Consider the following 13,728-nt stretch of genomic DNA (forward strand, 5'->3'; position numbering starts at 1 on the left):
TTTATCATTAGTGAACATGATACAGGTGTCTTGGGTAAGTGATGTGCGTGTGTGTCATAGTTCTCGATCTCACTTTAAGTCTCCAGGCCGCATACGGCGAGTCTGACTCCCGGCAAAAGAAGCGAGACGTCTTCGTCCCCACATTTAACACATGCTCTCCTGGCAGACCCTGCGTCTGAGAAATGAAGCGGATCTGAGGAGAGACAGATGGGAAAGAGTGAAACAGAGCTTGGTGAACTCGATCATTGTTAATGTTTTAACACCATCCAGTGTAAATGGATACGTTAACAAAAGACTGTCAGATGCCTATAAACAGCATGTGTTCTCAATAACACGTTGAGAACGCAGCACATGTTTTGAACAACACGCAGAAACGGGCGATTTATGGAGTCATGCTTGTGTGAAACCCACGGGAGGGGGGCATGTGACCGTTTTGTATGTGTTCTTACGTCAAAGGCACTATGGTGTGAGAGAAAGATCTATTAGATACTCAGTGTCACATGGGGACTGCAGAGGTGCAAGACCTGCAGTGGCACATCTTAAAATCAGATCACATGACCCTTTGACCTCTCAACCTAGACTGGGTCAGAATATTTGTGATAGCCTGGCAAGGAAAACAAAAAAAAAGACATACCTCTTTGTTCTAAACTGCCGTCATGCAGGAAAGCTTCAGAGAAGGATCAAGTGATCCAAAGAAATTCTTAAGAAATTCAACACAAAGTTGAGAACATTTGCATCACATCAGCTTGACATGTTTTTATGTTTTCAATTTAAACTTCACACTTGCTTATGTACTAATGTAATTTTTTGACTGTACTAAAGCATAAAAAATACTATAATATGTTTGCAGATATTTAGGAAACATGCTAAGTTCACATACATGTTTCTTTGAAAAACAATGCTACAGCCAGTTATCCAGTTATAAGTCTGAGGAGGAGGTGGGAGAAACAACTCTCTCTAATACTTTGGCCCTATCATACACCCGACGCAATACGGCGCCAGCAGTGCTTAATTTGAGATCATTAGATCGTGACAGTGCGTGCATGCATATGAGAGCGAGCGCAGGTTTATGTATTTGGAGGTTAAGTATTGGTCCTCAACATATTTTTGACCATGACCAGTCAGCTTTCTTAAGTTCAAACTCGCTCTCATTGATTGGTGCTTACTGCTTATTGTTTGGTGAGCAGCAGAACGTTTGGAGAGAGTGTAATAATACCAGAAATAATACCAAATAAAGTGAAATATTATAATGTATAAACATTATAAACACTATAAGCATAGCTATACGTTAGTAAAGCTCACTCCACAACAAATCATTTAAATGTAACAGTATTCAGAACAGAACGAAATAAAAATATATAAACCTAACAAATCATTTAAATGTAACGGTTTTTAGCAAGTGTTTTTGCTAGTTTCAGCCCAACGCAGTTATCATTTTCATGTCCTGCGCCACGTTGTTTAAACAGCAAATGCATTTCTGCCATTGACCGACTAAAACTTGGTCTAAAGTCAATGGTACAGTATTTTTTTGTTAGAGCGCATTAGTAATATGCGCCTATAGGCGGGTCCACAACGCGCCTGCACTCTGCACAAACAGGGACGCATAGCAACACACAAAAATGTCAAATATTAAAAATTAAAGGATTATAATGTAAAAGATTATTATTGTGTAGGCAACATAAATATAAAAATGCCTACATGTCATAATGGATAGTCATTGCATGGATCAGAATTAGGCTACCTATTTGCTCGCACACGAGCAGCTCCGTTTCCTCGAGTTCAGTCTTTGCGCTTGCAAATTCCGCCATGTAAATAGCGAATCCACCATGGCGCGAGCACAACTGGCTCTTAAAGGGAATGTGAGATGAGACTCTTGATTACTCATTAAGAGAATAGGGACAACCTTTTTAGACCATGTGCCGGGCGCGCCGACCATTTTTTCCCGTCGTTAAACTAGCAAAGTGGATTCGGACACGCCCTAAGTGCACCTGCGCCTTGCGCTTTTAGACCATGCGCTTAGATCGTTTAAATAGGGCCCTTTGAATTTCGACTGCAGTACCCATTTCAACCGCTAGTTGTCAATATTACATACTGCACCTTGAAAGGGGAAGTTTGGCCAAAAATAAAAATTGTGCCATCATTTGACTCAATTCATACATATTTGAAATGACATTCTTCTGTGAAGTTTTTTTATTTTTATTAATATGGGTAGGCATCAAAAAGCTGAAAATCCCCTCAGCAACAGATTACACAGTCGAAAAGTCCAAATTAGGTTTGAGGTTGAAGATTTTTAGTGAAACACGACTTAAATTTCCACCTGTTCCTCACACAAAAGTTACTGTATCGCTTCAGATATTAGTATGGGCTAATTTAATTATACTATGATCTTTCGAAGCTTGAGAGCCTGTGGCCACTATACGCTTTTATTGTACAGAAAATAACAGTGTAAACTTTCGGCTAAACTTCTTTAAGGTTCCATGAAACAAAAAAAGTCATATGCCTCAATGATTACTTTCTGTTGCACTGTACCCTTTAGAAAGTTAACAGCAGCTACCATTAGATAAACTCTTTGCACACACACAAATAGAAGCACACACAGACACCATAATCCTGAGCTTTAAGACTAAATAAACAGGGTCTGTGCGGAAAACAGATGAAGAACATTGTAAATTCCCCAGCTGCTGTTCAGACATGAACTCGTGAGAAAGAGGAAGAGAAAATATCTTTAACCTCTGGGTGATGAAATGAAGAATAGATAGGGGAAGAAATGAAGACATTTGGAGAGGGAGTCAATGTAAGGTCAATATGGAAATGATTGGGGGAAAACGGGTCTCAGATCAGCACAGAGGACAGGAAGTGAGTAGGCTTTTTGTATAATAATGCAGGATTTGATAGGAGGGAATAACTAATTAATATTCCAATATCTGACTCAGAGATATGCACATCTAATGACACATCATATCGCACTGCAGCCCATAATGATGAATCATAAAATTCCAGTTGTGTTAAAATCTTTCAGTAGTTTGGGTTATAAGTTTCCAGCTTTAGCACAGCAGCTGATTTCAGTACATACATAATGTATCAATCCATTCTCCTGTCGCCTAGCTGGAACCAGGTCACAGTGGCAGCACGCTAAGTAGACCGATCCACATGTCTTTTACCCCAGTAATAACTCCTCCTGGGGGATCCCAAGGCATTCTTCAAGAGATATAATCAGCCTAGTGCATCCTGGGTCTGTCCTAGGGTCTCTTCCCAAATGGACATTGAACACCTCCACCAAAGGCGTTAGTGAGGCATCCTAAACAGATGGCTCCTTTGGATGCTAAAGATGGGTTGGACCATGCATCTAAAAATATTGATATTTTTTCAAAATATTCCATATATAGATAATCAATGTTTTTTTTGGATTTGATGATGATGATGATAATAATAATAATAATAACAGTCATCATCATCATCATCATCAATACATAGTCAACAATTACTGCTTTTCACTGAATGAGCACACAAGGAACACTTAAAAATCACAAGTACTTAAATGTACCATATGCACCATAAATAAATAAATAAATAGATACAAAAAGTTGCAAAAAAAATTATAAATACAAAAATAAAGCAAGTTCTTTAACAAACAATAGGAACACATAACACATTACAGACAGAAAGTAACAGGTCTATTATAAACAACTATTAGAAACAAGTTAAAAAAGCAAACTTACAAAGTAAAACTAATACAGAGTATTTAAAGGGGTCATATGATGCGATTTCAATTTTTCCTTTCTCTTTGGAGTGTTACAAGCTCTTGGTGCATAAAGAAGATCTGTAAAGTTGCAAAGACTAAAGTCTCAAATCCAAAGAGATATTCTTTATAAAAGTTAAGAGTCAGCCACACCTACCTAAAACGGCTCGTTCTAACACACCCCAACATACCTACGTTGCTCTGTGGGAAGATAAAATAATGTTCTTTTTAGCAGCATCATATGACCCCTTTAAGATTCAGAACTGTTTTCAGGCCAGTCAAATTTGTGGCATTGACCAAACTAACACTTTTGGACAAAAGGTCAGACTCTGCTTCCATTGCCAAACCTTCTATTGAAGCACATGTTGCTCTTTGGAACATTCTCCAACAATCAATTAATGCTGGATAGCCTGGTCATCAGGATTCATCACTTCTGTTTGTATGTCTGTCTGTCTAGATTTGTGGTAAAACTGTATAGCGCAGAGGTAAAAGCAATAAAAGCTGTAACTTTTAACTTGCTGTAATTTCTCATGATAAACTTTCTATCACTATAAAACTTACAAGAAGAAAGAACCAATCCCTCAGGCAGATTAACAAATAAACAAACACATAAATAAACAATGACACTCTTTCACTGTGATTCAAATAATAAATGTAATTCATTAAAAACTGGTATAAGCCAACTGGCTAGTAAGTCAGTTTTATTTTTACTCACATTTGGCACATGCTGGGTGTTAATTCTGGACCCTGCGTGTGTGTTGTGTGTTTCAGCCTCTAAGAGTAACAGCTTTATTTTCAAAAAGGGATGTGTCACTTTAGTACTGTAAGAATATGACTACATGTCCAAACCTGCACCCAGGGCCACAGTTTGCAAACACACATTTCTTCTACATTCAAGAGCCCTAATGGCTACTTGCTGTAACATTGCGGCAGTGTCAAACGCAGGTTCCACATGCTTGTCATATGAGGGCCTGCGATTGGTACCGTAAGGGGGCGTTCATTTCTTCTATAAATATCTTTTGCTGTGTGAGATTAAATTGAACACCCCCATGAAGGAGGCGCGTGGATTAGGAGTGCGATACCACAAGCCATTTTAGTCCCTAGACTAGAATCACACCTTAGGCAGTTAGGTGACACCCCAGATGTACAGAAGTGAAGTGGTGACATCCTGTTAAACATACTTTATGTGATCTTGTATTGCTAGCCTGTGGCAGTAATGCACCTCAGTACTCAAGAAGGCGATAAGAGTCAGTGTCAAAAGTCAGGTATCTAGCTATCAACTTTTTTAGATGCGTCTCTTCAAACTCTTGCTCAGTCATGACAGTAGTTGACCTGAGAGAGAAAACTGTCTATAGAAGATGACTGTTTATGCCAATGCCTGCTATAGCACCCCCTGCAGCAATGCTAAGAATGCTGAGAGTCCTTTCGTTCCATTATGAAATCGCCTTCCAACATATTCGGAACATGTCTGATTTGCATGCAACACACAACTGCACCGATATTCAAATTCTGGTCAATAATTGCTTTCCAATATTTTATAGTTATAACCAAAACAGTCTCTTGACAATTCATAAGTATCTTATGGTTTGACAAATTCGTTGCAATTACATATGATTTGGTCTGATCTGACGAATACATTTTTGTAAGATCTGCTGCCCCAAAAAAGGTAAGACTTTGGGGTAGGGTTGGGAGTGGACCTTTATGGTGATGTTTTACTTACAAATTTGACGTTTTTGGTCATTAAAAAAAAAAAAATTATCTTATGAATTATCATGAGATTGGGTAGCCAACAAACTGATAGATAAATGTCAAATATATACAAATTTTATTTTGCCAAAACAAATTAGAACTACAACATTAATAATTAAAGAAAAAAAAAAAATCGCTTTAACAGCCAAAATTTTATTCAGGCATAACAGTATGAAAAATGGACTTGTGCCTCAATTGGATTAATATTATATAATTAACGATTGTATAAAATCATTTATTTAATTATTTAAACTGATTAAATCTATATTTATTTGTTTTTGAGAAAATGTAAAAAAAAAAAACATTAAAGATTAATGACATAAGTTACAATTATTTATTGGTAAGTAAATTAAAAGATTAATAAGAACACTCTTGAAAGATTAATCAAGGGGGGAGGGGACATTCGATTAATCAACTAATCAGAAAAATAAAAAAATATATATTGATATATTAATAGATAATCAATTTAAAATTCAGGTCTGTTCCTCACACATAGCTATGTATCACATCAAAACTTGAACTATAGCTTAGGAATGGTGCTTTTATGGCGTTTTTGTTCTGTTCAGAACAATTGGAGTATTTCATTCCATACAGGAAAAAAAAAAAAAAAAAAAAAAAACATGTGCTCCATTGTCTAGTAGGAAGATCAGGGGAAAAAAGTCATCCACATAGAGCTAGAGACTAGGGTTGGGTACCTATGTACCTATGTAACCGGTATGTACTAGAACCGAATCAGAGCGCAGATTTCGGTGCCTCATTTCGGTGCCACTTAAATGCCTGAGCGATCGATTTAAATATTTGTCCTGGTTCTCTGAAATGGACGTAAGAAGCATGGGCTTTTTTAGTGGGGCTGTAGCGATTAGCTCCATAAACTGTACACAAATTCGTGATTGCCTCAGAGTCAGTCCCCTTTAAATTTCAAATTAAAACGGCGGCAGATTTCGTCTCCTCCCCGTCTTTCAGCGCACTCTTCAATCCGCAGACCGTGGCGGCGCAGCGCGAGCAGACTCAAACAGAAACAGAGGACACAAGGTGTGTGTTTATCGATAGATTGTTATAATACCTGTATCTGTGCAGTTCTTTGTCATAAATACAGTTAACAAAAGGTCAACAGGGAGCAATCGGTTTCCATCGACTGTAAAGTTTTCGCTGCGTTCACCCGTCATCACACCACAGCGGTTTCCTCCAGCAAAAATCTAGCCCTTAACACATATGAGCATGTGAGTGCTATGTATATTTATTTTAAATATTTTTAATGTTCTTTAATGTTATCCATCGTTTTTATTGTGGCTCTTTTTTTTTGTTGTAAGTATCGGTTCAGGCACCGTTTAGGTACCAGTAGCGTTTTAAAAGTATCGATTTGGCACCGGCGTGACGAGAGGGGCGGGGCCGAGAGCCGTGGGAACGGCGCGAGGCCGGTGAAGTAAATGCTAATGCGTGACACCTGCGCCACTCACCGGTCTCGAGTCTCACGGAGGAGCTCCGGAAGGATAAAAGGAGGAGTGACGACAGTGTTGGACGAGAGAGGACCAGGCCTGGATTTTATTTTGTGTTTTGGTTCTGTTTGTGCGCGGCAGTCGTCCGTGAGGGGCTGTCGCGCTATTTTGTGTCTATTTTATTATGAAAGTTTTGTTTGAATGTCCTTCTTCCCGACCTACGAACGTTGTTACAACCGATATCGTAAAAAAACCCAATCGATACCCAACCCTACTAAAGACAGTGGAATCTCTCATCAGGAATGGGTACATTCTGATCCACTATCCTTGAAAAACAAAAAAAAAAAGACTAATTTTTAGCAGATGGGTAAATTCTGACTTTTCTTCTCACAGGTGTTGTTGTGTTAAAGCTAGTGGAGATTAATTATTCACGGCAGACCAAATTATCATGGGCTTAAGTGGTCTTCCTGGCATAATACAGGGTTATATATGAGCAATAAGGGCATGTAGCTTTTAGACTGACAGTTCATGACACCCGCTGGTATGTTGAGATCCATAACCCCCCTCCCAGCTGCATTAATAGCCCAGCCAAAAGGAAGAGGAAAACCCATCAAACCTCCTGCTATTGCTGCCAACCGCTATGTCAAGTCAGTGGCTGCTGGGACTCTGTCTTCCAAACCCTCCCCAGAAACAGTGTTCTAATCTGGGCTTGTTCCTGCATATCTATCACACATGCAGACACACAGAGATTTGGTAATGCCCCCTCCTCTCAGTTTCACCCCGGGACATTCAGGGGCCCAGCAGCAGGGGGAGTATTGCCCGAAAACTAGAAAACGTTCAGATCATAAACCATGCACGCTCAGACAGACGCAGCATGAGCGCACACAACAAACACCCACACGCTGACACTTGTACGCCAACACAAACGCTAAGAAGCGGCCGTGAAAATTCTTCTGGATATTGTTTGGGCCTGACAGCACATACCACGTCCCTGTGCTAAACAGATTACGGCAAGAGGAGGAGAAATATGGAGAACTCGCGATCAAGAAGAAACATTTAGTGTGTGTGTGTGTGTAGACACAAACAGATATGGATAAATATGGCGAATCTCATGAAACCATGTCTAGGTCACATTTCAACCCAAAATCAAAAGAAAAACGTATTATTATTAATGGTAACACTTTAGTACTGGGACCAATTCTCACTATTAACCAGTTGCTTATTACCATGCTTATTATTAACATAATGGCTGTTTATGGCCCCGATCACACCGAACGCGTTTTTTAGGTCTGAAAACGTGAGGCGCACGGCACTGCCTTTTTTTTTGGTGACTTTTAAAAAAAAGAGCAGTGCGCTGCGTTTTTTTGTTGCTAGGCAACCACCAAATCAGCTGTCCTTGTCAGTCTAATCAAAGGATTATAGCGCAAGCGCACTAAAATATTTGGTTTTGGCTGTTAAGTAAACTGTCATATTAATAGAAATCCTAAAAAAATACAGCCCCGTGTAACCCGCGACAGACACCAAATGTTCCTCCTCCAACATAGCAGTCTCCGGACTTTCAAAGCAATGGTAAACTTTTGTCATCACAACGGAAGGCCCGCCTCTCCGTTCATTCGATTTGACAATGGAAAAAACGCGAATGACGTCGGGCGCTTTTTCTACTCAGAGTTGCTTACCAATATGAGAAACAGGGTCACTGTAACGAAACAAAATCTCAAAATTTACCTTCAAATTTCACCCTCAGACTACAAACTGTGAGAACTGCGCTTCTGTATTGGCACTGAATTCCTTTCAATTCAATTATTTTGCACAAACTCTCAATCATTTGAACATACAGATGAATTATTCGGTAACACTTCAGTATAGGGACCAATTCTCACTAGTGACAAGTTGCTTATTAGCATGCCTATTATTAATATATTGGCTGTTTATTAGTATTTATAAAGCACATATTCTGCATGACCATATTCTTCATCCCTAATCCTACCCAACACCTAAACTTAACTACCTTACTTATTAATAAGCAGCAAATTAGGAGTTTATTGAGGTAAATGCTGTAGTTAATGGTTTGTTAATAGTGAGAATTGGACCTTAAATAAAGTGTGACAAAGTGTTACATATCTAAAATATATATTAAAAAAACGGATAGTTCCGGTCCTTGATTCTGATTGGTTGAGCCGCATTCGAAGCTGTTGTAAACTACAAACATACACCTTTGTTTACATCTGTGTTGCTCGGCAACCACTTTGTTGCAACCACAACCGTTTCTGAGGAACTACATTGTTTAGCGGAAGAATAAATGTTTTTATTTATGTCATTCACTCCGCTTCGCGTTGTGCCCAACAACACCCCTTAGCTGTTATAAATTCACTGTAAACCACGGCTTCTTGGGGCTTATTGCTTTAATTTATAATATGCAAATTGTATTTTGCATAAAACAAACAGAGGTCCATCACAATTTTTGTAGGGTTTTAGGGGGCTTTCACACTAGGCTTGCCGCGATAGACGGTGTTGACGGTGATACCGGTGTTAAGCCGCAACACCGGTTATGTCACTTGCCCACCGCGTCACCGACCCCCACCGTCGTTTTGATTTTTTTCCCCATAAATCATGAGTGAGCCGAACACAATCCGCCATGTTTATCTTCACACTAGAGCATTTACGTAAAAGCAGCATTCAAGTAAGAAATGTCTTATTAAAGTTACAGAAGTTATTCAGTCAAGAGCAGTGAGTGATTTTCTGTTTTTATTTTATCATTTGGCTCATATTAACAGTGTAGACAGCACTGTATTAGACTTGCTGCAATAGACGGTTTTGGCGGTGATAGCAGTGTTAAGCCGCAACACCGGTTACTTCACTCGTGGCACCATCCCCCATCGTCGTTTTGATTTTTTTTTATAGTAATAAAAATCATTTAGTTCAGTTAGAGAACAGACACTACAATTAAAAACTGAGCGCGGCTGCTCAATGCAGCGTGCCGAACGACAGTCGCATCACAGATCAGATTTCATTTCTCCAGTGAGGAGAGTGAGTTGAGCTGTCTGACAAGAAGAGTGAGGCGAGGTGAGACAGCCAAGACGATCACGGATGATTTAGTTTAGAAACGAAATGCAAAAGCGCCTGTTTGGCAATATTTTGGATTTTGAAAAGCCTGTTGACTTTTGCCGTTTATCTAAGGTGATTTTGGAAGTTTTTTTAAACATTCGTTTCTTATTTAATTGGTTCCACATTGTTTGCTGAATTTTACTTTATTTAAACTTTGTGTCATTTATTTATTTTATTTGACATCAAGGTGTATGCCGTGCCTCCAAGCTTTCTTACTCGTTTTGCTAATAAACGTTCTACGTTTCTTATTTATTTGGTTATATATTATACATGTTTACTTAGCCTATTTCCAGTTTTGTATACCTATTTAAACTTTATGTAAGTTATTGGTTATTTTATATTAGGCATAGCCTGCCCTATAGCATGGTGTATTTGTTTTGGTAATAAAAGTTCTATGTTTTATATATAGGCTAAAGTGAGTTTGACGTTGTATTTTGTTGTTGCCTTCAAGCAATTGACGCCTAACTGCCGCTAATTCAAAAGTGAAAGTAAAACGCGCACGGCACTTTTAAGCTATTTAACAGCGACATAAATCGAGGAAAAGAGGGAACATTCAAAAGAACTAAAAACTAACAATTGCTTTACGCCGAATTGCCGCTATTCAAAAGTGAAAGTAAAACGCGCACGTCACTTTTAAGCTATTTAAAAGCTAAGGAAAGCGAGGAAAAGAGGGAACGCCCCGCCCCCACGGTGATACCGGTATTACCGGTGTTGTCACACGTCGATTAACCGGTGGGAAAATTTCCTCACTGTCACAACCCTATTTCACACTAGCAATTTTAGTGCTCATCCGGATTCATTTGACGTCAGGGTTCAGTTCGTTTGGATAATGTGAATGCTGTTTTCTGAACTCGGGAGCGCACCTGCAAACCGTACCAGATTCCGCCTAAAAAGGGTGGTCTAGGGCAGTGTTTCCCAACCTTTTTTTAGTCGCGGCACCCTTTGGAAATGTTAACAAATTTTTGGCACCCAACAAAATTTATTTTGAATTTCTAACTTCGATGTGATAATTTGAAAAGTATAGATATTCGGTACAACAGGGAAGAACTGCAGAATATAATGTCATACAGATATTTTTAATATTATTAAAAAAATGTGTCCATCAATGGTGATAATCAGTAGGATAATTTCTAATGAAGAGACCAATTTATATGACAGATTTTAATGTAGGCTTTTATACATATGTAAACATTATTTAATTACCATTATAACTAGCTATCTCACAAATTTTTGCTCACTCAGTGTTTTTTTAATTTTACAGTGGGGTAATTGTGGTGCAATAGCACGAGATAGCTTGATTTCAAACTTTGAATTGAATAAAAAATGACAAGTAAGCAGTCAGTAATAAAATAAGAACAAATAAAGAAATTAATAATGATAGCACAAATAGTTACCAGAGTTGCCCATATACCACACCATGTTACAACACAGTAGGGCTATTGCAGACAGAAACAATACTGTACTACATCGATGTTTCCTGTCGACTCAATTTTTGAGTGGACTTTGCTGTTCTGATTCGCATGAACGGTATACGAGTGGAGCACTCACATGGGCCGTGAGCGACTGAGCGCAGCACACACACGCATAGAGTGGGGTAATACGTAGAGCGTCACACCACGTGAAAGTAAATCCTGAGCGGTGAACTAATTTTCGGCAGCCGGAATTTCAGTGCATCTCTAATTATTGGCGACATCAGAAATGGATATTATATAATGCTCTTTTGAAAATTTGTGCAATTTAAAAATATTAAAAAAGGATTTTTTTACACGGCACCCCTGCTCTCGACAGACGGCACCCCAGGGTGCCGCGTCACCCCGGTTGGGAAACACTGGTCTAGGGCATGGTTCAAGCAAACTCTGGTACGATTCGCTTATGATGTGAATGCAAGCATACTAAATAATGGAAGTGAGCCATTATTAATGACGTTTGAATTAGTCAAACTGCGTATGTGTTTACTCGCTCGCTTTCCTGATAAGCGGGACTGACACGCTGCAGCAGAGAGAATTTAAATCTTATTTCTGCTTGCAGAAAGTGACTCCCGTCTATGACAAATATAACCAGTGGTTCTGGTTCTGAGCAGGTTTCGTGAGATTCGTCCAGACAGGAAAAGAAAGATGCATCATGTTAAAAGAATTACCTGGTCAAACTCGAGGGCTCCTGGGTAGAGGGGCCAGCCCAAGAAGAGCTCAGCAATCACACATCCCAGCGACCACATGTCTATGGCTTCCCAAAAAGGCAGGCCAAGAATGATCTCTGGAGCCCTGTGATGACACAGACACCAATATGAGAAACAGGGTCACTGTAACGAAACAAAATCTCAAAATTTACCTTCAAATTTCACCCTCAGACTACAAACTGTGAGAACTGCGCTTCTGTATTGGCACTGAATTCCTTTCAATTCAATTATTTTGCACAAACTCTCAATCATTTGAACATACAGATGAATTGTTCGGTAACACTTCAGTATAGGGACCAATTCTCACTAGTGACAAGTTGCTTATTAGCATGCCTATTATTAATATATTGGCTGTTTATTAGTATTTATAAAGCACATATTCTGCATGACCATATTCTACATCTCTAATCCTACCCAATACCTAAACTTAACAACTACCTTACTAACCTTAACTATTAATAAGCAGCAAATTAGACGTTTATTGAGGCAAAAATCATAGTTAATGGTTTGTTAACAGCGAGAATTGGACCTTAAAATAAAGTGTGACCAATTGTTCACAATAAGATCAAACAGTATAATATACATTTAGAGAATATATTATACAACCAAACTGACTTGGTTAACTTGACAAAACTGTACTGTATAGCACTGGGCTTTGGAAAAAGTGCACAGAACTGCCTGGAAAAGGTTACTCACAAGGACAATTTAATATCAGTGAGAGGGGCACACAGTCATGGAATTTAGAACATTCTTTCCCATTTGTATAGTGCAATCCCATAAAACTGATACAATGAGTGACAGAGGCGGTGGATAGTGTGTCTGTGTGCAGGGTCGCTGCTAGAATTCGGCACCAACTCTGTAACATCAGCAGAACAGGAGATGCACTAGTACAAGATGCATCAACTGTAAAAAAAAATAATAATAATAATAAAATAATTAATTACAAAGAAAAATATTTGATCATCAAATCATTCAAAATAAAGTTTGATATTTTTAGCCAGCCCTAGAAGGGTTTTACAATATAAAGGAAAAATATATAAAGGACAATGTTGAATTGTCAGGTTGGCATCACCCTTCAGGGGTTTATTCTGTGACAACACCTGGCTGGATGTAAGTTATCCCACTTATTACATGGCTAATTGGCACATAAGTAAATCAATGCACAAAAATATTATGAAATTCAAGATGGCCGCCCCCTAATGACATCATAATATGCAAATTAGACGAGTATATTTACACCCCACATAAACTTTCGGTCATGCCCAACATTTTTCTAATTTACAGTAGTTCTCTATCTTTAAGCCATTTCAAGCCACAAACTTTTGAAATCTTGATGTCAAAATCCAGTATTTTTCCAAAAATCCCTGGCGCCTAAAAGGTTAATTGTATAATAAATGAAAAGAAAACAGATGGAATACAAAAAGATTAGAAAGCAAGTGTTATTTATTTTTTTTTTTTTTTAAGAAAACAAGCAGCAAATGAATAGAGTGCAAGTCTAAAAGGGACAAGTGTTTTTTTTTTTT

The 13,728-nt window shown here is 38.5% G+C and overlaps 1 protein-coding gene across 2 annotated transcripts in view; it reads right to left on the minus strand.

The window, feature by feature from the left end:
- The window catches only part of LOC107676485 (homeodomain-interacting protein kinase 3-like), a 64,679-nt gene that overhangs the window by 17,938 nt on the left and 33,013 nt on the right, over window positions 1-13,728 (minus strand). For both annotated transcript variants that reach the window (XM_016471038.1, XM_016471037.1), the window contains exons 3-4: window positions 12,167-12,290; window positions 74-193 (exon numbers count right to left, since the gene is read on the minus strand). In XM_016471038.1, the coding sequence (XP_016326524.1) occupies window positions 74-193; window positions 12,167-12,290 (244 nt within the window). The remainder of the gene's footprint in view (window positions 1-73; window positions 194-12,166; window positions 12,291-13,728) is intronic.

The sequence above is a fragment of the Sinocyclocheilus anshuiensis genome, unplaced genomic scaffold, assembly GCF_001515605.1.
Source record: "Sinocyclocheilus anshuiensis isolate Anshui unplaced genomic scaffold, SAMN03320099.WGS_v1.1 scaffold168, whole genome shotgun sequence".
In the NCBI taxonomy this organism is placed as follows: Eukaryota; Metazoa; Chordata; class Actinopteri; order Cypriniformes; family Cyprinidae; genus Sinocyclocheilus; species Sinocyclocheilus anshuiensis.